Raw genomic sequence first — 25,405 nt, forward strand, 5'->3', positions numbered from 1 at the left:
AATGTTTATTTTGAGAGACAGTAAGCAGGGTAAGGGCAGAGAGAGGGAGAAAGAGAATCCCAAGCAAGGTCTCCACTGTCAGCATAGAGCCTGATGCAGGGCTTGATCTCATGAACTGTAAGATCATAACCTGAGCTGAAATCAAGAGTCAGATGCTTAACCAACTGAGCAACTCAGGTGCCCTCGCATTGCTTTTTAAAAAGTAACAGGGGTGTCTGCGTAGCTCGGCCGGTTAGGTGTCTGACTTCGGCTCAGGTCATGATCTCATAGTTCATGGGTTCGAGCCTCACATCAGGCTCTGTGCTGACAGCTCAGAGCCTGGAGCCTGCTTTATGTGTCTCCCTCTCTCTTTGCCCTGCTTGCGCTCTGACTTTCTCTCTCAAAAATAAATAACATTAAGCAAAGAAGAAAATAAAAAAATAGTGAGCAGCCATGTGTGCAATATGACTTTCGGTATGTTTGCAAATAGAGATCTACAGATGTAGAGGACTCCTCAAGGAAACACAAGAAAACGTTGGGAAAGCAGAGTGTTGCAGTGATTCCTAACCTCACTCTCTGGGCAGGACCCTGATGCCTGGTGTGACCTGAGTAAATTTGACCTGCCCGAGGAGCCGTCCGCAGAGGGCAGCAGCAGCAGCAGCCCAGTGCAGCCACAGCCAACGCAGCAGCAGCAGCAGCAGCAGCAGCAGGCACTGCTGGCCCGCCAGCCTGCTGCCCTGGTGCCCAGTGTGACTGAGTACCGTCTGGACGGCCACACCATCTCAGACCTGAGCCGGAGCAGCCGGGGCGAGCTGATCCCCATTTCTCCCAGCACTGAAGTGGGGGGCTTGGGCACTGGCACACCGCCCTCGGTGCTCAAGCGGCAGAAGAAGCGGCGTGTCGCCCTGTCCCCTGTCACGGAGAACAGCGCTAGCCTGTCCTTCATGGACTCCTGTAACAGCCTCACCCCCAAGAGCACACCCGTCAAGACCCTGCCCTTCTCACCCTCCCAGGTGTGTGGACCCCCACCCTGACTGCTCCCTGGGTTCAGTGTGCAGATTCCCGGTGTCCGGTACAGGGACTGGCACATAAGCAGACGTCATTCAGCACATCTTCACTGAGCACCTGCTGTGTGCCAGGCCCTGTGCTAGGTGCTGGAGATGTAGAGTGAGCAAAAACAGGCCTAGGTCCAGCCTCATGAAGTTTATGCCCTGGTGGGAACACCATTTAACAGGAAAGATGCAAATAAATGTAACACTTGGTATGAAGGAGAAGGCTTACAAGTTTGCGAGGGCATTTAGTCTAGGGGGAAGGGGTCATCCTGAGGGCTTGCTTGGCCAGCAAGGGGGAACTGAGCAAAGAAGGGAACAGACTCAATATTTGCTCGAAGAATCTTTTTAATTGTGTACCTGCTCATAGCAGATTGCCAGCCCTGGGGTGCAAATGTGAGGATGACATAACCATGCCCTTGACGAGGGTGGTGAATACTGAGAGCAGCCTTGTAATTACTTGAATAGAATGGGGTGTGGGAAGTGCTATGGTCATTGAGAGCTTATTGTGTCCTGGATGCTGCTTCTCGGGGCTCTGTAATGAAAGTACTGTTGGGGAGGGCTAAGGAGGGATCCTATCTTCCCTACAGGTCTGGAAGGCCGTTAGAGCTCCCAAGAGAGATGTTTGAGCTGGGTTTTGTCAGCTTGAACAAAGACCTGGAGATGAGGGAGCAGAGTCTGATGTGAAGTCCAGAGCCAGGGGAGGATGGGGAGGTTGGGGGATGGGGTGGGGGTTTTGGAGGGCTTTAGGTGTGAGTGAGGGGTATACACTGCCCTGGCAGCCGAGAGGGTGGTGGGGCTCTAGGAGGGTGGACTGGAAGAGCTGGCAAGGGAGGCAGGCTGTGGAGGTCCCATGTCTCCAGACCGGAAGAGGGTGGGCGGAGGCTTTGGATCTCACTACGTCTGGTCCCTGAGCTGTGGGAGAGAGCTAGGCCCAGATGTGGCACATTTTAGGAGACTACCCCCAACATTTGTCCAAGGCTCAAGCCCAGGCCAGTGTTAGGGGCAATTAGTGGTATTTTTCTGTGAGGCCCTGTGTTCATCATGGGTATCCTAACAAAGTACCCAGATCAGGGGGCTTAAATAATAGAAATTTCATCTTCTCATAGTTCTGGAGGCTGAGATTAAGCATTGGCAGGTTCAGGTTTTTTTGGAGGCCTCTCTGGGTTGTAGACAGCTGTCTCCTCCCTGTGTCTTCACATGGTGTCCCTTTGTGTATGTGTCTGTGTCCTGATCTCTTATAATCTCTTACCTCCTTCTCATAGAATTTCTAAGGACACCAGTCATGTTGGATGAGGGCTCACGCTATGGCTTTGTTTCCCCTTAATCATGTCTTTTTGAAGGCTCTGTCTCCAAATGTAGTCACATTCTGAGGTCCTGTAGGTCAGGGTTTCAACGTAGGAATTTGGAGGGGGACAATACACCATTCAGCCCATACATAGCAGGCCTCAAGTAAAGGCATCTGACGAGAGAAGGAAGACGGTGAGCCCTGAGTTGCCCAAGAGACAGCCCAGGGTGATGGGAACCCTGCTCAGGGTCACGGACCCAAGGGCTGCACATGGCCCTGGGTTTCCAGGGACACCTTCAGGGCAGAGACGGGGAGAGTAGTGTCGCAGACTTGGCTCAGATCTGGATTTGAGTCTCTAGCACTCAGCGCAAGAACCTCCCTGCTTCCTTATCTGTAAAATCAGGTGTCATAATAGCACCTACGTCACAGAAGATCTGTCAAAACTATAAGACATTCTTGGTGTGAATGCTAAGCCCTGGTGTGAGGAGGTGCTCCCATCACCACGACCATTGTCACTGTCCCCGGTCCACAGGTCATGTAAGAGCTAGTCTTACTTCTGAAAAGGAGCTGCGCTCAGACTGTCAGCTTTCTTTGTCCTGACTGCATGGTCATCAGTGCTGTGAGCACAGGCATGGGGGAGGGGACCTCCCCCAGCATTGCAAAAGCAAAGACTTGGGGCAGTAACAATCCCAGGAGTCTGTGCGGTCCTAGCTGATGGGTCTTGTGAGTCTCTTGGTCTTTATTCTGCTCCCAGGTCAGGAGGAGCACTCTGTCAGAGAGCAGGGGGTAGGGGCCTAGGGTCTCACCCCACCCCTGCAGGTTGTCACTTTGTCATGTTTCCATCCTCTTCCCTGGCAGTTTCTGAACTTCTGGAACAAACAGGACACACTGGAGCTGGAGAGCCCCTCGCTGACGTCCACCCCCGTGTGCAGCCAGAAGGTGGTCGTCACCACTCCACTGCACCGGGATAAGACACCCCTGCACCAGAAGCATGCTGCGTGAGTGCTGTACCGGCCCACCCCTGCCAGCCCAGGAGCTTGGGCCCCACCCTCTCCCCAAGCCAGGACCAGGATCACCTGTAGAGAAACTTCTGAGACTGTTTCAAGAAGGCAGCCTCCTTCTGGCTACCATGCCTCTTCGTTTTTGTCAGGATAGGCTGGGGCTTCATCTTTGTTCTTCCTCATTTTCATTTCTTAATTTGATGATTTTCTAATCTGCAGACTAGCATCCAGATAGCTATGAGAAAAGTTTCCTAATCTTGTGTGAGTTTCCTGTGCAAGTCCATTGTGCTTGAGTAGCCTTCCATGGAGGACAGAAGTGCCTGGTTCTCTCCATCTCTGTGGTGCCCAGTCAGGAGGAGGTCAGGCTGGGAGCTTAGGAAGCTCAGTGTTTCACCTGTACAGGTTGCTTAACTGTGTGCTTTTATGGAAGTGTTTTCACATAAGTGCACTTGCTGTGTCATCCTGACTGAATTCCTGGTAGAGACAGTTGCTTAACTGGTTCTGCTTATTACCTTTGCTGCAGGAGAAGCATTGCCTGATTATTTCCTTAGGAAGCTATATAATTCAGGAATCCGCTCAGAAATTTTGGCCCTTGTAATGAGACATAATGTCAGGAAAGATTTATGAATCCCCTGGTCAGAAATCAGTCTCTCAGCAGTTGACCTAGAGTTGAACTGATATGTTGCATGTAGAGTGCTTCTCTGTTCAAGCCAGAATTTTAAAAATCTAAGACTTTAAGTGGATATGCTGGTGTTGCAGAAGGCACTAATCATTCTGTTTCTTCTTTTTCTTCTCATATGGTTCCTAGTCTGCTGCTGCTGCTCTAGCTTTTCTGTTTTATTTTCCCCCCACATGAAGAAGCATTTCCACTGCTCCTCATTTCTCTATAAATCCATATTTCCTTTTTTCTCTGAAGTCATCTCTTAATGTTGCAGTTTGGTGAATCTGCAAAGTTTGTGTCTGAAAAGTTGCCTTAATGTTTGAAAGGTAGTTTTTCTGGGTACAGAACTCTAGGCTGACAGGTTTTTCTTGTGAGTTTTATTTTTATTATTCCTTTGAGTTTTAAAGATGTTCTCCTGTCATCTGGCCTGTACCACTTTATTACTTGTTTGTTTGTTTGTTTGTGTTTTATGAGCGAGAGCTCACAAGAGTGTGGGCCGGAGAAGAACAGAGAGAATCCCAAACAGGCTCCATGCCCAGTGCTGAGCCCAACGTGGGGCTCAGTCCCACAAACTCTGGGAACATGACTTGAGCCAAAATTAAGAGTCAGACGCTTAGCCACCTGAGCCACTCAGGCACCCTTCCCTCTGATATTTTTGCATCATTCTGCCTGCTCTCAGGTGGTCTCATATGTGTGCACTAATTAGTGCCCTGCAGAATACTCAGGGAGGCCCATCTGCAGATGTCTGGGGTTCTGTCTTGTGCAGCCCTCTGCTTTCCTTCCGGCGATGCCGTGTTGTGCATGTGTCTTCGACTCAGGGTCCTGCTGGTTTCCCCCAGTGTCCTCCTCTCCCTGAGCTCTGCCCAGGAGCTGTCCTCACCTGTCTCCCGTCTCTCGTGTCCCTGTCCTCTGTCTGTCATCTGGTGCCCAGGGTCTTGAAGCCTATTGTGTCATCCACTGTGTGTTGTTACTCTGTTGTTTCAGGCAGGAGAGTAAATCTGGCCCTGATGTCCCATTTGGGACAGAAGTGGAGATCTGCTACTTCATCTTTAAATCCAGATTCCTATCACAAAGGACTGTTTGGTTTTCCTCATTTGTCTTTCAGAAATTATTTTTGACATCTGCAAGGTGGCACAATAGGCAGTGGTTGTTTGGACTTCATTCCAAATTTGACTAGTTTCCTTGCCCACTAGTTTTATATCCTACCTTTCCCATTTTTCCCTCATAGAAGTTACGGTTTATTGGAAAGGACAGCTCTTTAACAAATAAGCAGAACGTGCTCAGTATATGGTATTTCCAAAGGTGATAGAAACCATGAGGGGGATTATACAGGCCTGGGGAACACAGAGTAAGGGGGGTGGCGTTCTAACTTAGGAGGACGTCAGGGATGGCCCTTTAGGGAGGGGGAGCCAGGCAGAATTTGTGAGAGGAATTCAAGGCAGGTTGAACTGCAAATGCAGAGACTCCAGGACAGACACAAGCTTTTTGTGTTTTAAAGAACAAAAATAAGGCCACTAGGTTTGGAGTGAATCTCGTGTAGAGAATGGTAGATGAGAAGTCTGGGGTCACCAGGGCTGTGTGTGAGTGGGGCTGGGCTGTGTTGAGCAGATCTTACTGGTTCATAAAGCACAAACCTTCACTTCTAAAATGTGGTTATTTTCTGGGTTAGATGGGGTGCTTTTTGAGTTCTTCCCAGAGAAGAGGCTGTGAGCAGGGAGGGCATGAGGCCTGTGTCATCTGATGTTTGGGCTATCTGTGTCCTGATTTTCCACCACAGGAGCTGGATCTAGAAGTCTCAAGGGAGAAGAGCTGTGACCCCAAACCACAGGCTCTGCTTTGTTTTCTTAGGCCTTTATGTTGCGGAGATATCTGACACCCAACTGCTCTTACTCCTTTGTAGCAAATCTTTTCTTTCTCCCTGGATTCTTGCAGGGCTTTGGTGTAGTTGTGGTTTTGGGGTGTGTGTGCGTGCGTGTGTGTGTGAATTCCTGAAATGTGCCAGATGCATGTGGGTGTGTTGTCTCTTTATTAACTCCTGCCACCCCCGACCCCGATTTTCAAACTCAAGACTCAAAAAAATGTGCTTTTTTTTTTTTTCTTTTCTAATTGTTTCTCTGGAGGTCTGCCCCTTTTCCTTCCACCTTGAGGGCCTCCTTCCTACACAGTCTTAATGGTTGCTTGCCATGTTGTGTCCACCTTCACGTTCTTGTTCATTGTCCTAAGCCACCCAGAACTCTGAGGGCGTATGGTGGGACTGTCTTCTGATTCACCAGTTTGCTCCTGCAGTCTCCCACCTGCTGAGGCCTCTGGCTCACAGAGTGGAATTGTTTTCATCTCAAGTAATCCTGTTTTTCCTTTTTGAGTTGGTCTTCCTTGGTGTTCTAACACAGTTCTTGCTGACACTGTGAATTGGAGAGGTTCTAGAGTTTTCTCATATTTGTTGCGAAAACTCCCTGTCCCGCAGAGGCTTAGAGTCCTCCCTTTGAACTGCAGTTTGAACTGTGAGATGTTTACATTTGACCATCACTTACTGTCTTCCTTCATCCTTACTGGGCAGGTAGGCAGGGTGTCTGTGTGTCCTGTGTGGGAGATAACAAGGACTTGGGAAGAGAGTAAGTGGATCCCTATCTAACCCCCACCCCTAGGCAGGAAATAAGGATGGTGTACCCTTGTTCCAGCCTTTTATCTCCCCATGGAATGGCTGGTAGGCCGGGGTGGTGGCCAGAGCAGTGGCCCCAGTAGTGGTGTCCGTGTTGGCCTCTGCTCCTGAGTTCCTGACTACCTGGGTGTTTCTCCCGTGCTCTGACGGCCCCAGCAAGGCCGGGGAGTCTGCTGTGGTGGTACGTCTAGCTGACTGGGGTGACACAGCCTCATGCAGATGGAGAGCTGAAGTTTGCCTGCTGGCGGGCCTGTACCTGCGGCCTGCTGTGGGCAGGTGAGGGGCCTCATCTGGGCCCTCCCCAGTAGCCTTCTCCATCCTTGCCAGAAATTGCATGCTGCTGGGGTCACGGCTGATAGAAGTGTTTTAGTATCTCTGCTTGTGGACGAGGTTTCGGTCTGCTGAAGCATTCTCTCCCCATTTGTATCCCCACTGTGATCATCTTGAGGGGGCTTGGGAAGAGGGTACGCTGAGCGTGTGCATTGGCTTCACCGTCTCGCATCACAGGTCTTCCTTTAATAATCCTGCTGCCACATGCTCTCCATGGGGCACACACACTCTGGAGAGAGCTTGGGGAAGGGACTTGGTCTTCCTGGGTTATTGCCTCGCTCCCCTGATCTTCTCTCAGTGGGCCTGCAGTGTGGCTACAGGCTTGCCTTGTTTATGAAGAGTCCTCATTTATCGGCTAATGTCAGAGCAACAGTCTCAACCATTCTTCTGCCTGGCTGGGGCTCTAGGGCCCTCTTAGACTATGTCCAGTTCTTTCCTCTTTCTGAGGCTGGCCCTTCCTCTAAGCCCCTGATGAAGACCCTCGGGTGGAAAGGTGGGAGTGAGTGCCATGGGAAGAGATCATGTACCCGGGGCTTCCTCCCTGCTGCCGAGGCCAAAGGTCAGGTAGAGGGACAGTGGGAGTCATGAGCAGCCTGTGGCGGAGTGGCTGGTGTCTGTCCCCTACCCGGTCGCTAAGCCTCCTTCTCTGGCCCTGGCAGGTTTGTAACCCCAGATCAGAAGTACTCCATGGACAACACTCCTCACACGCCGACCCCATTCAAGAATGCCCTGGAGAAGTATGGACCACTAAAGCCCCTGGTATGTGGTGTGGCCAGCGGGGTGTGCACAGTGGGGCTGCTTGGATCCATGCAGCCATGTACGGCTCACAGAGCTCTTCCCCTCTGAGAGCTCACTGGACTCTCCCAACCTCTCAGAGGTTGCAAATGCCTTGATTTTATAAATGGGGGATCTGAGGCTGAGTAGCTTACCAATTCATCAGACATTTTCTGAGCACCTCCAACATGCTGAGTGGACACTGGCTGGTGCTGGAGATGCAGTGGCACCCTGGTGAAGCTCAGTGTTGGGGGTAGGGGACAACATCAAACACACTGACGAGTAGCTAGGTACTCCCAGTGCATTGTCAGTGCTGGGGAGCTAGGTACTCCCAGTGCATTGTCAGTGCTGGGGAGAAGATGAGCAGGTGCTGGAATGGAGGACGGGCTCGTGTGCTGGGGCTGATTGCCCCTCACACTGAAGCCTTTGACTGACTGCGTTTTTTTTATAAAACACGGGCAAGCCACTTGTGGGCGGGCATGAGGGGCCAGTGAGGCACCTTCCTGGCCGTGGACAAACTGCCCTTCTCCCTACTCCTCCCAGTGGGATGGTCATGCTTTCCCTGGTAAAAACAGAAAATTGGCACTATGGGCTTTCTGAAACAGAGGCAGGTGTTCTAGAAATGAATGGAAGGTGAGAGAAAGGTTGTAGAAAAGCATTTGGCTTGTGAACAGGGTCTGTGGTGTGCCCCTAACCCCCACTGTGTGGGGACTCTCGTGCTGTGGTCTCCTCGGCTCTGGGATGGTGCTGATGGAGTCAGTGGGGCCAGTGAGGCACTAGTCAGCACTGCTCTCTCTAGTTCAGGTGGGGATACAGTTTCCAGACAGAGACATTGATCGGCCTGCTCTCCAGACAAGCTTGACAAGGCACATCGACCTTGGCAACCAAAATTAAAGCACGTAGGGGCTTTTAGAATGACTTCTCAGGGTTGCCATCCCCTCTGTGTGCTGCTCTTTTCTTTTCCTGTTTGCTGCCGCCTGAGGCCAGAGTGGTTGCCTGGAACCCCATAGGCCCAGGAAGGGGGGATGGAACCAAGAATCCCTGTTAGTGTGGAACAAAGGGGTGAGGGAGTTTGGGCTCAAGCATGTCCAGGTTCTAACTCCATAGCCATGTGACCTTGGGCCAAGCGCTTGATCTCTGAGCCTCCCATTTCTACCTTGTGGAAGATGACAGCTGTTGCACTGGGTTGTGTGAGGGCCACTGTGGTGATGTGTGGGTACACTTCCAGCTCATGATGGCCCTTCGTGAGTTAAGGTTAATGTCTGTTTATCCAAGGTAGGACAATTAATGGTCATGAATGAGTAGGAGGCTAGCATCCTGGCCCTGGGCCTCCTTGCATTGCCTAGGACAGCCCAGGTGTGGATGGGTGCTGTACCCTAGACCTTGGGTGTGGAACCTCACATGGGCTGTCCTGTCCTGCCCCCAGCCCCAGACCCCACACCTGGAGGAGGACTTGAAGGAGGTGCTGCGTTCTGAGGCTGGCATCGAACTCATCATTGAGGATGAAGTGAGGCCTGAGAAGCAGAAGAGGAAGGCTGGGGTGAGTGGCTGGTAGGGTGGGAGATGCCGTTACTGCCAGCCTGGGCAGCTCAGGCTGAGGAAGGTGGAGCCATGGGGAGGTGGGGAGAGAGAGGGGTGGGGGTAATCTGAGGACACCTGGTAAAAGTGGGGTACTGGGGAAGGTAGAGCTGCAGCCCATACCCTTTGTTCCCCAGAATGGTTATCAGTGAAACTGACCAGGGTGAGGCCCTGGTGCTCGGGACCCTCCTCTCTTCCCCACAGAACTAGCCCCTTACTCATGTAGCATTGTGTTCAGACCCTTCTAAAGTGGGCTCTAGGCTTGGGGAAGTAGATAGAATGGTGTTATAGACCCAGACATGGTCACTCCCTCCTGGGGCTCAGGGGGTGGGGGCAGACACCAGACAAACACACCATGACCATCTCAATACATGGCATTAAGGGAGTAGAAGGGACACAGAGAGGATTCCAAGGGAAATCTTCAGATGGAGTTGGCCATGCATCTGGGGTGCGGGAGCCACGTGGGGAACATTTGGTTCAGGCGAGGTGGAGAGCTGGCAGGGACACCTGGGTACAGAGTTTAGGGCAGGAGCTGTCCCGGGCCAGCCCAGAAGCCACACACCTGCTGCACCATGTATGTGGATTTCCTGAAAGCAGATGGATTCCATGTTCCCCCTTTTTTGTAGATGCTTTCTTCTGGGAGAGGTGGGAAGATGGGAATGTGCCAGAGAGGTGTGTAGGGAAGGTGGGTAGTCAGTCTGGAAGGGGCCCACTGGATGAGGGCCTTTGGGTGTGTAGGTTCAGAGAACTTGACCTCGCTATGTCACATGGTGGTTCTGAGCCATGGCAACACCTATTTAGGGCACACTGGTGGGTTAGGGGGTGAGTCAGTCCCAGAGCTCCTCCCTGATATTGGAGCTGACCCTTGACCTGCATATTGGAGGTACATGTGTGGGCTGGGGCATTGCTGTAACAAGCCTGTGTCCCTCGGGTTTTATGTGTCTGTATTCCTTGTTTGCAGGTGGGTATTTTGAGGTATAACTTGGATGGTTATTTCCCAGGCCTATTTAGGGGTGTGTTTAGTATGGAAGAGGCTTGGGAGCTATGCGTGGTCCTTTTGGGAACGAGGAACAGGTTTCTGGATGGAGGTGTTTGTGTCCTTGCTCCCTGTGCTTGCATCTGGCAGGATGGTCTGCCCTAGGTGCTAAATGTGTGATGGGGCCAGGGTCTCCCAGCCTACCTGCACAGCCCACACCCTGCCCCATTCTTCAGCCAGGCGCATGGGTCTGTGATCAGGGCAGATGGGGCAGGCGTCCCCAAGGTGCTGGTGGTGACTCCGGAGGAATCCCAAATGTCTGCCCTGTCTCCCTCCTCCCCACCCCCAGCTGCGGCGGAGCCCCATCAAGAAGGTCCGCAAGTCCCTGGCTCTTGACATCGTGGATGAAGATGTGAAGCTGGTGATGTCCACGCTGCCCAAGGTGCTGTCCTTGGTAAGGGGTCTGAGAGAGAAGCCTGTTCCCCCTGCCATTACCTGCTCCCCTGCCCAGAACTGCAGAGGGTGCCTCTGCCCCACGGACGATGGAGTCTCCCTGGAGGCCCTCTGCCTTTGGAACCCTTTAGCTGTGAGGGAACTCTGGCAGTGAAGTGGCCCAGTGGTTCTCAGACCAGGCTTCTGGATGTCAGACTCAGCAATGAGGGGCTGATGCAGAAGGAGGGGCTGGGGACCCATCCCCAGCTTCAATCAAGACAGCTCTGCATGTATCTTTCACAGAAAGGTTTATTTGGCAAGAGTTGCACTGCTAGATCCGTGTTTGAAAACCATGGATCTGGGTCCTTAGCACCTTCCATTATATTCTATTTGTGGGAATGACGTGCAGAGGGTCACTGGTGGGCCTTAAGTCACACAGCCAGGTGGTTGGGGCACATCAGCGCTGGGATGGGTGCTCTCTAGTTCCCAAGCTGAGCTCAGGGAGGGGCTGTTGCCAATGCAGAGCCTGTCCCCAGAAAGCTTGCTACACTGTTGATCTCTCTCAGCTGACAGTGGGGTGAGTTGCCCAGTATGACGCAGTGATAGGTGTGGCGAGGGTCATGAGACAAAGGGTTGCCTGATCAGATCCTACAGATCTGGGGACTTAGGACCGCTGTAGCCATAGCTCGTGCAGAAAGCATCACTGTGTAGGGAGCCCCACCAGGCTGGGGTCTTCGTGCTGTGTAGCCAGACCTCAACAGGCATCACCTTGGGCATGTAAAATAATTCCTAAAAGGTAAAGTACAGCAAGTAGCTAAGAGCACGAGACTTGGGGTGGGATGGATCTGACGGAGTCCTGGCACTGGCGACACTGGCTCTTGCTTTCTGGGATCTCTTAGGTTCCCCGAGCCTCAGACCCTTGCCTATCATAAGAGCATCTAGCCCAGCAGACTGTTAGGAGGGTAAAGGTAAAGGTGAAGAGCTGGGAGGCTGGAGGGCCTGGGGGCATTTTGTGCAGCTGTGTGTGTGTGTGCTGGTTGATGCTGGCATCTCTAAATGCCCATGGATGTTTCTGATCCCAGGAGAAACTAGAGCACCCCCCACCCCCCACCCCCCACCTGAGGCTGTGGGGGAGGAACCAGCTTCACGTAAAAGGGACCAGCACTATTGGGCATTTATTAGGTGAAGGTTCCGAAACAGGCACTTTACAGAGAAGTCCCCATCTGGAAGAGGACACTGAGGCTTAGAGAAGTTAATGTCCTGCCCAAGATCCAGCAGTCCAGAGGTGGTGCTGCTGGGACATGACTGGTTTTCTTCCTTCCCACCATACTTGTGGCAGAAGGGTGAGTCTTTGGCTTGGTTTTGATTTCAGCCGACAAATGTCCCATCAAGCTCCTCCAGCCTCTCCGTGCCAGGCATCAAAGAGGAAAACAGCCTACTCAATGAGGGCTTCCTGCAGGCTAAGCCCGAGAAGCACGTGGCGACCCAGAAGTCCCGAAGCCACTTTCCAACACCTGCCCCTGTGAGTGCTGGCCACGAATGTGGTATTACCCTTGGGGACTTTGCACAGACCATTGCCTCTGCCTCAGCGCCCTTCTGTGGCTTTATTTGCTTAATTAACGTGTGTGGACATCACACCCTCAGAGAGCCCATATGGTAGAGGCCTCTCCTGCCCCGAGCCCTTTTATGGTGTGGTCTCACTCATAACCAGGTCATTGTCTCTGTATTTAGTTGCTTACCACATGTCCTCGAAGGCAGGGGCTGCCCTGGCTGCTCGCACCTCAGTGTCTATACGTATGAATCTCTTGCTTGGCTATAGCTTTGCCTCATGAGGAGGCTGGCACCCACAGCCTGGGGAACAGCCATGTTGCTGTGTCCGGCCTCCTTGCTTTACATCTGAGGAAGCCCAGAGACAGGACCGACTTCTCCAGGGCCACCAGGAAAGAGGAGGGAGCACAAGAATACTTGTGGCTTCAAAAGGGAGGAGGGTCATAGAAACGTCCCCCACCCCTCTGACCAGGCTCACAGCATTCACTGAGAGCATGCTGTCCCTGCCTGGATGATAACTCACTTGCCTCTTCCCAGATGACCAGCGCCTGGAAGATGGTGGCCTGCGGGGGAACCAGGGACCAGCTCTTCATGCAAGAAAAAGCCCGGCAGCTCCTGGGCCGCTTGAAGCCCAGCCACACATCTCGGACCCTCATCTTGTCCTGAGGGGCTTGGTGCTCATTCTTATGTTTACAGGGGGCTGGGGGAACCAAGGTCGGTCTGTGAATTTGAGAATCACACTCAGATGACCACCTGCAGGGAGCCTTCTGCCACCAGCCCCTCCCTAGACTGCTCAGGTGGAGGCAGAGCAGGGCCCCCACTGTCCTGTCTCCGAGTCCAGCTGTGGCTGCGGGCGGTTCCTGGTGCTAACAGAACAAAATCCCACCCCTGGGCCTGCCTGGTCCTCTCCCCAGTGCCACAGGGAGTCCCAGTAGCTTCTCCCAAGTCCTGGTCCTGCCTGGCCTCATCTCAGACCCCTGCTTAGGACGGGGGTCGTGGCCAGCGTGCTGATTCCCTCAACCTGTTAGTACATTTTCTTGAAAGAATAAAATTGCCTTTTTCCTTGTCCTGTCGTTGATTCCATCTTTCTCCTGGACCCTGCTTGTAGTTTCCCAGTCACTGGTTCTCTGGTGACTATTGTTGGGGCTTTGAGGGATGTGGAGACCTGGGTCCTCATCCTCAGAGCATTGCTTTGTCTGCACATTTGGATACTCTTCTCCCGAGGGGCCCAGTGTTTTGGAGGCAGTTTCATCTGGAGGCACTTCAAAGCTCTGAGGATCTTGACTGTTGGCGGGGAGGGGAGGGTACATTAGGATCCTGCTTAGCCTTTGGCATGGAGGGCTGACCTGGCCTGCCATGAGCCCAGCCCCCAGGTGAGACCAGTAAAGAAGTGACTGGCAGCTGGGCAGGACCTCATGGCCACAGTAGCCTTAACATGGCAAGGCCATGGCAGCAGTTGGAGCTTGGGCTGTGGTCCACCCTGATCATGGTGCAGTGGGATGACTAGCACTTGGCTGGAAGCTGGGAATTGAAGAGGGGTGGGTGCCAGGTCTGAAGGTCTAGACTGGAGAGTGAGTATTCAGCAGTAGGGTTCATGGGGTTTGGCATGTGGCTATCCCTGGGGGCTGGTTTCAGTTCACCACAGGATGGGCAACTGCCTGGGACAGACCCATCTCTACACTCTGCTGCAATGCCTCTGGTTCCAAGGGAGACTTAAAGACAGATCTCTTGCTTGGGACCCTGTCCTCTGACTGACACACTCCTGTCCTGCTGAATTTGCACATGGGGTCTTGTCGTTCAGCATGGCAGAGCCCTCAGGTGACCCCTACCTGGTCACATGCAGTTGTACCCAGTTTGAGCCTGGCTGAGTCCTGCTTCCTGCACCTCCTGTGGCCGAGCCAGATGCTTCAGCCAGTTCCATGGCAGGGCCACATCTGCCACATGCCCCTGTGCCTTTGTAGATTTCCTGGCCTGGACCCCTTCCCCTGCCCCCCACCACTCCTTCCTTTGGTGACCTGTAGGTTCTAGGCTCCATCACCGAATGTTTCCTGCAGGGCTATCAGCATCGACAGGTGACCCTGTGAGGGACCAGGGGACCTTCATATCTAGGGCTCACGGCAACTCAGTTGGTAGGACACCTACATCAAAATCGGATGCAACAAGCCTCTGGGACCACCTGCCCTCCAGTCCTCCCACCCCAGATTTATCATAGGCTCCCGGAGAGCTGTTCCTAGACAGGTGGTCAGTGACTGCACCTGAGTGAGGTGGCCTACAACCCACCAGGGGCTTTCTGCCAGTGTCCGCTCCTGGCTGCCTCATCCACCTGTGCCCAGGGCCTGTCCTGAGCATCCCTTCTAGTTGCAAACATGTTAACTTGCCACCTCTGGTGAACTCTGCACTGGAGCTGTTGCTGCTTCACACATTAAATGAACAGGTATCAAATGTCCCCCGTGTGCCTGGCGTGGTTCTGGTGCCGAGGATACGAGAATAAATTCCAAGACGCTTCCAAACAACCTTATTCTCACAGGGCTTATATTCTAGAGAGGGCATCAGCCAACATCTATGCACAAGCCCGAGGGGCTTTGAAGAAAGAAAGCAGGGGAATAATGAATGGCATTATTCATTCCTTCCTGCTAGGTGGAAGGGAAGGCTTGAGTGAGGAGGCTGAATGCAGCCCCTGGCCACCATGGGACCGCTGCTTGGGCCGGGGCCGGGCGGGGGGGTGGGGGAGCTTATTGCCAGGGTCAGTGCTGAGGGCGTCTCTGTGGTTTGATTGGGAGTGTGGGGCACACATTGCTCCAGTGGGGTCTGCAGCTCGTGGCTGGCCTGGGGAACTTGGCCAACCAGGTTGATCCGGGGCCCAGTGTTTCCTAGGCCCATGTGACAAGCAAGAGGGAGTTGGTTGATGAGGTGCTGAGGTGCCCAGCACCTGAGTTCAGGGAGGGAGTACGGCCGAAGACAGGTGGGAGGGAAAGACGGGGTTCAATTAGGATGGGGGCAGGTGAGTGTTCTGACAAGATCCAGATGGTGGCTCAGTATCTCCTGGCTAACATGGCCTGGGGATAAAGAAGACGCGGTCAGAGGATCAGCGGCTATGAGCAAGGATTCCAGCAATGGCCCTCAAAGAATCACTGCTCTCGGCAGCCACGCCCTTGCGCAGGTCACATGACTCATGTAGCCCAATGGGAATCTCCTAATTGCCGCTGAGGAATTGTGGGAAAGCCTGCTGAGAGAGGCCGGGATGGCCCGGTGACGTCAGGGGCGTGAGGGAGGACTTCGTGAGCCATCCAGCCTCACCTTATCTGGCCCAGTCCAGAAGAACTGCTCGGCTGACCACGGACTCTTGAGAAATAGGAAATCGGTATTGTTTTAAGTGCCACTGAATTTGGGGTGGTTTGTTGATACGGGCGCTGTTGCATGGTCTAGATACATCGGTCAGGTGTCCTGGCCTTCACGGAGCAGGCGGCCACAGCCGAGGGTTCAGAGGGTTCAAGCCTGGGCTGGAGCAACACCGGGGGCGGGGTGGAGCAGGGCTTGGCAGTGAGCAGCCCACATGGCAGGCGCGAAGAACTCCGAGTGCGAAAATGGTGTCCTCGACTCGAGGTTGCTGTCGGGGTCGGGAGCAGGCCAGGACCCCCTGGGAGGAGCGGGGCAGGTGGACATTGTGCGACGCTGTGGGGACTTACGTGTAGCTACAGGGCGTCTGTATGATGTTTGACATATGTAGTACGGCACTTATTTGCATTTTATATCTCCCCTTTAATAAAGGAAATTGTCTTCTAAGATGCTTTTAATACATTTTTGTCTATTTTTTATTTAAAAAAAAAATTTTTTTTTTCTGAGAGAGAGACAGCGGGAGCAGGGGAGGGTCAGAGAGAGAGGGAGACACAGAATCTGAAGCAGGCTCCAGGCTCCGAGCTAGCTGTCAGCACAGAGCCCGACACGGGGCTCGAACCCACGAACCGTGAGATCATGACCTGAGCCAAAGTCGGTCGCTTAACCGACTGAGCCACGCAGGCGCCCCTCTATTTTTTATTTTTAAAAGCCTCACATGGAATTCAAGTGACATAGAAGTATATACATTAGAATGCAGAAGTTCCCTCTCATCCATACACACCCATTTTCCTCAAAGGTCACCACCACTAATGGTGTAACACAGTGCTTCCCAGATTCTACCCTGCACCTGAATCACACAGTAGGATCCTGTTAAAATGTAGACTTTGGTCTAGGAGGCTCTCAGGCGGGGCTTGGGTTTCTAATGAGTTCCTAGGTGATGCTGAGTTGGGGACTGCACTTTGGGTAGTAGGGATTCATGGTACTAATCATTCAGTTGATCAAAGTCAATGAGATGTCTGGGGCCTTTGCTCTCTTGTCTTCTTCCTGGGTCCCCACAGCATCTCCTAGAGTTACACTCACTCCCCAAGAACTCTGTGTGGCAGATTCAGGGCAGCCCTGGCCATGTGGTTTCCATGGTGATAGCTCCCTGGACCACCTGTTCCTACTTCTCAGGCAGTGGGACATCCACTTGGGAAGGGCCTGTCTAGGTGTAGTTATACCTGTATTGTTCTGGCGTATTGTATGACTCTTCCATTTGCATGTCATGTCCAAGAGAGCAAGGATGATACCTGCCCTATTCATGGCTTTATCCCCAGCACTGATTAGTGGCTGGCACATAGTGGGTGCTCAATGAATATTTGTTGAATGAATATGAAAACCAAGGGGGGATCAGTGATGCTCTGGCCATTGTTGGGCATTCATGAGCTAAAGATCTCGTGTTGGACTACTTGAGGTGGAGTTGTCCTAAGGAAAGACCTGACTTTCTGCTGTGTGACCAAAGGGCTTGCCCAAAAAGTGTTTGTGGTCCAAGAGTTGTATGTGCATCTTGATAGAGTCCCCTACTTCTTCCATTCCAGTCACCCAGACACAGCCCCTTCAAGAGCCCAGAAGCCCTTCCCAGAGTCATGCCACACCTCTTCCCAGATGCAGGGCTTTGTGTCCCAGTTTGGGCCATGTCCTCCATTGTCACCTGTGCTGAGAGGTACCCAGGGATTAAAGTGACCCTGAAGACCTGATCCACAGTCTCCGCTCATGACTGATAATCCCAGGTCCCTCTACATACCAGACTTGGTTTTGTTCTCTTCTTATTGTTGTTTAAAGCATACCAAAGTTTACCATCTTAACCTTTCTTAAGTATACAGTTCAACCATGTTAACTATATGCACGTGTCAGTTCAGATACCTAGGATTTTTTTCAGCTTCCGAAATTGAAACTATACCCATTAACTCATTTCCCCCTTCCCCAGTCCCTGGAAACCACCATTTTACCTTCCATTTCTATGAATTTGACTACTTTATCTTGTGTAAAGTGGAATCATACTGTTTTGTGACAGCTGATTTAACTTCGCATAATATCCTTAAGGTTCATCCCTGTTGTAGCTTGTATCAGAATTTCCTTCCTTTAAAAAACTCTTAAAAAAATATTTTTAACTTTATTTATTTATTTTGAGAGAGAGAGAGAGAGAGAGAGAGAGAGAGCACGCACAAGTGGGGAAGGGGCAGAGAGAGAGAGAGAGAGAGAGAGAGAGGGAGAGAATCCTAGGCAGGCAGGCTCTGCACCACCACTGCAGAACCTGATGCAGGGCTTGGACTCACAAACTGGACTCAAAACCATGACCTGAGCTGAAGTCTGATGCTTAGCCGACTGAGCCACCCAGACACCCCAGAATTTTCTTCCTTTTTAAGGCTGAATAATATTCCACTGCATGTATAGACCACATTTTACTTACCCATTCATCTTTCTGTGAATGGACACAAGGTTTCTTCCACCTCTTGTGAATAATGCTATCAACATAGGTGTGTAGATCCTGCTTTCAGGCCTTTTGGTTGTATATCTGGAAGTAGGATTGATGCAACATATGGTAATCCTATTAAAATTTTTTTTAAAGTTTATTTATTTTTGAGAGAGAGAGAGAGACAAAGTGTGAGTCGGGGAGGGGCAGAGAGAGAGATGGAGACAGAATTTGAAGCAGGTTCCAGGCTCTGAGCTGTTAGCACAGAGCCTGATGTGGGACTGAAACTTGCTAACCGCGAGATCATGACCTGAGCCGAAGTCGGACACTTAACCGACTGGGCCACCCAGCAACCCCAGTAATCCTATTTTTAATTTTAGTTGTTTATATTTTGTTGCACTTAGGCTTTTGTACTTCCAGGAAAAGCTGTGTGCTGGGCTCTTAGAGCTTTTGCAATGATGCTGGACTCTGTCACCATCTGGTGGCCTTTGGTATTTTTGCAGCAGCAGGTAAAGTGGGCCATAGAAGTTTTTTAGGTCTTGGAAAAGTCCTTGTAACATTTTTCTGTTTTTCAGGACTCCCCTTCAGCATCTGCATCAAGCAGTTGTGTGGCCTTTGCTTGAACACCTCCACTGACTGGGAGAGGTGACTTTATTACTTTTCAGCTAGCTCCATTGTTGGACACAGTTGTGAATATTCTTTATCTGGAGGAAAAAACCTTCTCCCTTTGTAATATCAAATAGGAATAACTAAGGCACATGGGCAGATGGTTTGTGGGGAAATTAGGGTCCCAGGAAAGGTAGTTGAAAGGCCAGGATTAGCTTGAGAGTCTGACTGCCAAAATTAGTCACTTTCTCAGCAGACCTTAGCATGAATCTATCCTGTCCTGTTTCCACAGATCACCAAGTCTCTGATTTAGAAATTATAGTGTTTCAGCATCCTCTAAAGACGGGTTTTATGTTTTCACCTTAGGCAGTATGTGTTTTAAAGTAATTAAAGCTGATTGGGACACCTGTGTGGCTCAGATAGTTAAGCATCTGACTCTTCATCTCAGTTCGGGTCTTGATCTCACAGTTGTGAGTTCAAGCCCTGCATTGGGCTCCATGCTGGGCATGGAGCCTACTTAATAATAAACAAAGTAATTAAAGCCAAGTTTCGATATGAGCTAAGAATGAAACTTTCCCCTGATGTAGACCAGTGTAGCTGTTCAGGATGAAGGTGTTTTACATGTATGTTAACTAAGGCTGCCCTGTAGGTATCTAGGTTAAAGTATGTACCAACGGGACAGTCTGATAAGAACTGATGTAAAGCCTGATTTGCAAGTGCATCTTCAGAAAGGCACAGTTGAGAATATGTCTGTCCCCTCTCTGAGAAGGAGTCCATGCATCCTGCCCAGTGGGCAGCCTGGCTTGGTATACAGTAGGTGCTCAGTAAATGTCTCATTCTGCCATGAAGTGTTGTGGCAGTGAGAAAGGCCTTAGGCAGCTAGGACCAGAGGGGTGGGGGAAGCTTTGTCATTTTTTAGTGTTGATTTCTATCTTAATTGTCCTGTGGTCAGAGAACATAGCCTGGTTTCAAATCTTTGAAATTTGTTGGAACTTATTTTATGGTCAAGCATATAATCAATTTTGTAAATGTTCCTCCTGAGTCTTCTGAAATGAATGTATAGTCTGCAGGCATTGGGGGCAGTGTCCCATTTTTGTCATATGCTAATCCTATTATTCACATGTCCAATATCCTGGGTTTTTTTGTCTGCTTTTTGTAAACCTAGATGAGTCAACTTCCAAATGATGCACGTTAAGAATGTTGTTTCAAGCAGCTGAATGTTGCGGGGCGGAGGGGTGGTGGTGGTTGTTGCTCAGAATTATTATATGACAACTAGCTGATACACAAGGTAAACTTGTGTTCACTAGAAAAAGCCCTAGAAAATGGACAGTGCAGCCTGGGCTCAACTGGGTGGAGGAAGAACTTAGGAAACCTGGAGTTTCCAGAACTGGGCAGGAATTGAGTGGGATGAAGGCTTCTGGAATCCAGAGCCATGTGACTATGTCTTGATTGTTCCCCAGGACATCAGGCAAGCTTTCCAGGGCTCTTCTGACTTTAGATCAGACAGACCTGGATGTGAATCCCAGCCTGGCTGTTACTGGCTGTGTCTCTTCCCTGCTCTGGGACAATCCTTAACCTTTCACATTGTTGAAGGAGCTGGAGAGACATTGTTGAAGGAGCTGGAGAGAACACTGGCACACTTCTGGGGCTCAGGAAATAAGGGCTCTTTATGATGTTACTACAGAACGTTTTCTCATTCCTTTCTCATGCTTAAGAAACCATGCAGAGGAGGAGTTCGTACCCATGCTTCAGTGGGGTGCTCCAAGGGGAAGTTACCAGGTTGGGGCTGGGGCAGGGCTTGAGCCACTCTTGCTTGCAGGCTCATACTTTAGTGTCCCTTGTTCTGTGTCATTGTCTGCTTCAGAATTCTCAGCCAGAGAAGCAGAGTGGTGCAGGAGAGTGTTAGGTATGGGTTCAGTTTTTAAAGACTTTCCATAAAAGTTCAGCCTACAGACAGCAAAGTGCACAAATCCCAATGTACAGCTGGATGGGTCTTCACAAAGTAAACACAGGCATGTAACCACCACCCACGTCAAGAAATAGAACATGATGAGCACCCCAGAAACTCCCTCTCCACCCTGCCAGGGGTAACCACCATCCTGACTTCAAGCACCATAGATTTATTTTATTTTGCCTTTTTAGAAGAAAGCGAGTATGTGTGAGCAGGGGAGAGGCACAGGGGGAGGGGGACAGAGGATCTGAAACCAGCTCTGTGCTAATAAGAACCTGATGAGGGGCTCAAACTCCTGAGCTGTGAGATCATGATCTAAGCTGAAGTTGGACACTTAACTGACTGAGCCATCCAGGTACCCTTGTTTAGCCTTTTTAAAATTTTATTTTTATTTTTATTTATTTATTTTTAAAGATTTTATGTTTAAGTAATCTCTACCCACAATGTGGATCTTAAATGCGCAACCCGGAGATCAGGAGTCAAATGCTGTACAGACTGAGCCAGCCACATGCCCCTGTTTTGCCTCTTTTTAAATTTCTTTTTATTATTATCATTTTTTAATTTTAGAGAGATGGAGCACAAGTGGGGGAGAGAGGGACAGAGGGGGAGAGAGAATCTAAAGCATGGCCCCAGTCTCAGCATGGAGCTCGATGCGGGACTCGTCCTCAACCTCTGCAGAAATCAAGAGTTGCCACTCAACCTACTGAACTACCCAGGTGCCGCTTGCCTTTTACTTTATCTATCTATCTATCTATCTATCTATCTATCTATCTATCTATTTAAAACATTGTGGAAACTGAATTTCATATACATAATATTTACCTGTGTTGATTTGTGTAGTTACAATTTGTTTACTCTCATGACTGTATATTATTCCATTATATGACTTTTGCACAATTTACCCATTCTCGTGAAGGGCTGGGGAAAGTTTCTGGATTGGCTGTTATAAATAGAGCTGTTATGAACAGCTTGTCCTAACCTTTTCGTGAGCTCATATACACATTTCTGGTTTATACATATCTAGGAGTGGGGATGGGTTTAAATTCATGAGGCAACTTGCCACTTACAAGCTTTGTGAACAAATGCAGGTTATTTAGCTTCTCTGAGTCTCATTTTACATGTCTATATACTGGAAATAGAAATAGTTGCCCCTCTGTGTTGTGGCTAGGCCTTCATGAAATAGTACAAGGCACTTGGCTCAAATGGAGCGCCCCTTTCATTTCCTTCTCACTCTGCCCTAGGACAAGGCTCTGCTGCGAGGCTCCCCATTTGCCAGGAATCCTTGACACGAAACCTGGGAACCTTATCCACTGCCCGGGGCTTGTGAATGCTTTTTCCCCAGCCACGGGCTCTCCTCTGTGATTCAGCCACAGGTGTCCGGCCCAGCCCTGGCTTGCTGTGGTCGCCACCACTGCTAACAAATGTTTTTATGATGGTCTCAGTAAGAGTGTGCTTTGCAGCCAGTGTTCTCTAGAGACTGGCCCAATAGAGGCAAGGAGTGAGGACTGGGGGCAGGGAACAGCTAGCTGGCTGCGATCCAGCCCAAGCGTTTAGAACAGACATTCATTTCTTGCCTGGTCTTTCTTCCCTGATGTCCAGGCAGAAGTTTTTCTTAAGCCCTTGTATTCCTTAACTTTTCCTGAAACCCCTCAAGTCAGGCCATGAGGGTCACTGGCCAGCGGGGGAATTGCCTACAGGGAGCTCTGTTATCATAGAACTGACTTCTGTCTCTGTGTAATGGCAGCCTGGAGCATTGTGTTGGGAAAGATTCTGAAGGTATTGTCCAGGCTCAGGAAAATGTGCTGTGATTGGTTCATTATGTCTGTTATATGCATGGGAGGTGGTGGCAGCGGCATACATTTCATGTATTTACCTCTATCTTTGGCTTAAAGGTATTGGTTAGTTCTGCTCAGAATAGACATGTATTTGATTCAGAGTGGTAAATGGAATGTTATTAAATAGGTGAATTAAGTCTATTTTTATTTATCTGATTATTGACATGTTTGGATTCATTTCTACCAGTATATTTTGTGTTTTCACTATTATAGTTTTCCCCCTTTCTTTTTTAAGTTTATGTTTATTTATTTTGAGAGAGATAGAAGCAGAGAGGGGAGGGGCAGAAAGAGAGGGAGACAGAATCCCAAGTAGACTGCACTGTCAGTGCAGAGCCCAATGTGAAATCATTGTGCTTGAAATCATGAACCGTGAGATCATGACCTGAGCCAAAATCAAGACTCCGACACTCAACCGACTGGGCCACCCAGGTGCCTCCTCCCCTTTCTTTTCTTTGTTGAATTTACAAAGTTTTTTTTTCTTTATTTTTGAGAGAGAGAGCGAGCATGTGAGAGCAGAGGAGGAGCAGAGAGAACGAGAGACAGAGGATCTGAAGCAGGCTCTGTGCTGTCAGTGATGTCAGAGCCTGATGTAGGGCTCGAACTCCCAGACCATGAAATCAGGAGCTGAGCCAAAGTTGGATGCTTTACTGACTGAGCCACCCAGTCGCCCTGAATTTATAAAGTTTTCTGTGATCTCCTGGTCTGTTTTTTCCTCTTGCCTGGTTTGAATCATATAAAAAATATTTTTCTTATTTTAGAGGCTATTTAAAAAATTTTAATACACATATTTGTTACTATTTCTCTCCTTCTAAACAATGTCCTTTCTTGGCCTATTTTCTTTTTTTCTTTTTATAAAAAAGTTTTTAATGTTTATTTATTTTTGAGAGAGAGACAGAGTGGAGCAGGCAAGGAGTAGAAAGAGACACACACAGAATCTGAAGCAGGCTCCAGATAGCACAGAGCCCAATGCAGGGCTTGAATTCATGAACCTTGAGATCATGACCTGAGTTCAAGTCTGACGCTTATCTGACTGAGCCACCCAGGCGCCCTTTCCCTGGCCTATTTTCATTGAAAAGTTTTATCATTTTAAATGCAAAATTGATGATTTTCTCAGTTGATTAACTTTGTGTATGTATTTTATAAATTCACTTACTTATCTTGTTTCTCTTACCCCATTACATTTTCTTTTTGCTAAATAATACCACCGTTTCTGCTACTAGAAGGTGGCATTAGTCAGGAGCTTGCTACATACTGTACTGGTAATCCTACATGTCATCCCTTAATCCTCTGCACAGTCCTAGGAGTTTGTCATCCCTACCTTGTGGATGAAGAAACAGAATCACAGAAAGGGTGGGGTATCACCAAGGTCTCACGTTAGTAAGAAGTGAGGCTGGGCTTCATCCTGGCTATTGTGTTGCTCTTTGCTCTGTGTGCATTTGCATTTTTTGTTTTGAATTCATTTTAGATTTACAGAAAATTTGCAAAGATAGTACAAAGAGTTCCCATGTACCTTCCACCCAGTTTTTCCTAATGTTAACATCTTCTAAGAGCATGGTACATTTAGCTAAACTAAGAAATTCACATCAGTACCATACTAGTAACTAAACTACAGACTTTCTTTGGATTTTACCAGTTTTTTTTACTCATGCCGTTTTCTTTTCCAGCATCCAATCTGGGATCCCACATTGCATTTTAGTATATGTATGTGTATTTAAAAATATTTTTGGAATGGAAGACTTCAAATTTATATCAAAATGGAGAGAAGTAAAATTTGTCTATCACTCAGCTTCACCAATGATTAATTCATGACCAATTTGTTTCATTCACACCCCAAACCAAGTTACTTTTCTCTTCTTGGTCCTGGTGGCCTGTAGTTTACAGCTGTGTGCCCTACACATCCCCTTCTTATTTTATCTGCTTCCTGTATGACAGTTGTCTAATTCATGCACTTTATGAATCATGGACTTTCTAGGGCCAACAATTAGAACAACTTCTTTTTCTTCTTCTCCTTCTCCTCCTCCTCCTCCTCCTCCTCCTCCTCCTTCTTCTTCTTCTTCTTCTTCTTCTTCTCCTCTTCTTCTCTTCTCTTCTTCTTCTTCTTCTTCTTCTTCTTCTTCTTCTTCTTCTTCTTTCTTCTTTCTTCTTTCTTCTTTCTTCTTCTTTCTTCTTGGAAGAAGAAATCTTTATTTCCCACTTCATAGAAAGAATTGAGGGGCCCAGGGTTGGCAAAGTTATGATTACTTAAAAATAACTTAGCAGTTAAGGTTTCCTCCTGAAAAACTTTAAAAAGACTTAAGTCTTTTGCTGTTTTAAAAGATGTGTATTTTAATTTTTTGGCCAGATAATATATTCACATGTATTCACCTGTAAAAGGTACTGAAGGGTTGGTTGCAGGCAGCGCTCTGTGGCAGATGGTTGAAATTGACTAACACACTATGAACTTGCTCCAGCAAGAAGGTCTAACCTATTCAGGTGTTTTCTCCTTGTAAGACCAGCTGTTGCATAGGCTTAACCAGGGTTGGCAGCTGTCGCTAAAGTGCATTGAGATATGCCCTTGTACAGACTCATGGGGGGGAAGAGAGGGGTCAGGAGTACCCTTCACAGACTTCTGAGGCATCCCACTTCATTTCAGTCTTCCCTAACAATTAATACCTCTACTGTTTGGGGACAGTCCATTTTTTTTTTTTTTTAAGTTACTTATTTATTTTGAGAGAGACAGAGAGAGAGAGAGTACAAGTGGGGCAGGAGCAGAGAGAGAGGGGGACAGAGGGACAGAGGATCCAAAATAGGCTCTGTGCTGACAGCAGAGAGCCCAGTGTTGGGCTTGAACTCATGTGAGATCATGACCTGAGCTGAAGTTCGCACTTAACCAACTAAGCTACCTAGGCACCCCTGGGACATCCCATTCTTAGCATGAATTTCTTACATATGAAAAGCAGCAGATGAACTT

At 49.4% G+C, this 25,405-nt stretch overlaps 1 protein-coding gene and 1 non-coding gene across 2 annotated transcripts in view; both read left to right on the forward strand.

The window, feature by feature from the left end:
• The window catches only part of MYBL2 (MYB proto-oncogene like 2), a 39,168-nt gene extending 25,827 nt beyond the window's left edge, over positions 1–13,341 (forward strand). The window contains exons 9-15 of the mRNA XM_077765258.1: positions 564–992; positions 3,175–3,314; positions 7,627–7,726; positions 9,168–9,281; positions 10,645–10,749; positions 12,100–12,249; positions 12,813–13,341. Of these exons, the coding sequence (XP_077621384.1) occupies positions 564–992; positions 3,175–3,314; positions 7,627–7,726; positions 9,168–9,281; positions 10,645–10,749; positions 12,100–12,249; positions 12,813–12,941 (1,167 nt within the window). The 3' untranslated portion in view covers positions 12,942–13,341. The remainder of the gene's footprint in view (positions 1–563; positions 993–3,174; positions 3,315–7,626; positions 7,727–9,167; positions 9,282–10,644; positions 10,750–12,099; positions 12,250–12,812) is intronic.
• Positions 13,342–24,847: 11,506 nt separating this feature from the next.
• LOC144232459 (small nucleolar RNA SNORA28) lies at positions 24,848–24,972 on the forward strand. Its single transcript, XR_013335397.1, has one exon. It is a non-coding gene; the product is annotated as a small nucleolar RNA SNORA28 (small nucleolar RNA).
• Positions 24,973–25,405: the final 433 nt, after the last annotated feature.

This window comes from Crocuta crocuta, unplaced genomic scaffold (assembly GCF_008692635.1).
Source record: "Crocuta crocuta isolate KB4526 unplaced genomic scaffold, BGI_CrCroc_1.0 scaffold477, whole genome shotgun sequence".
Lineage (NCBI taxonomy): Eukaryota > Metazoa > Chordata > Mammalia > Carnivora > Hyaenidae > Crocuta > Crocuta crocuta.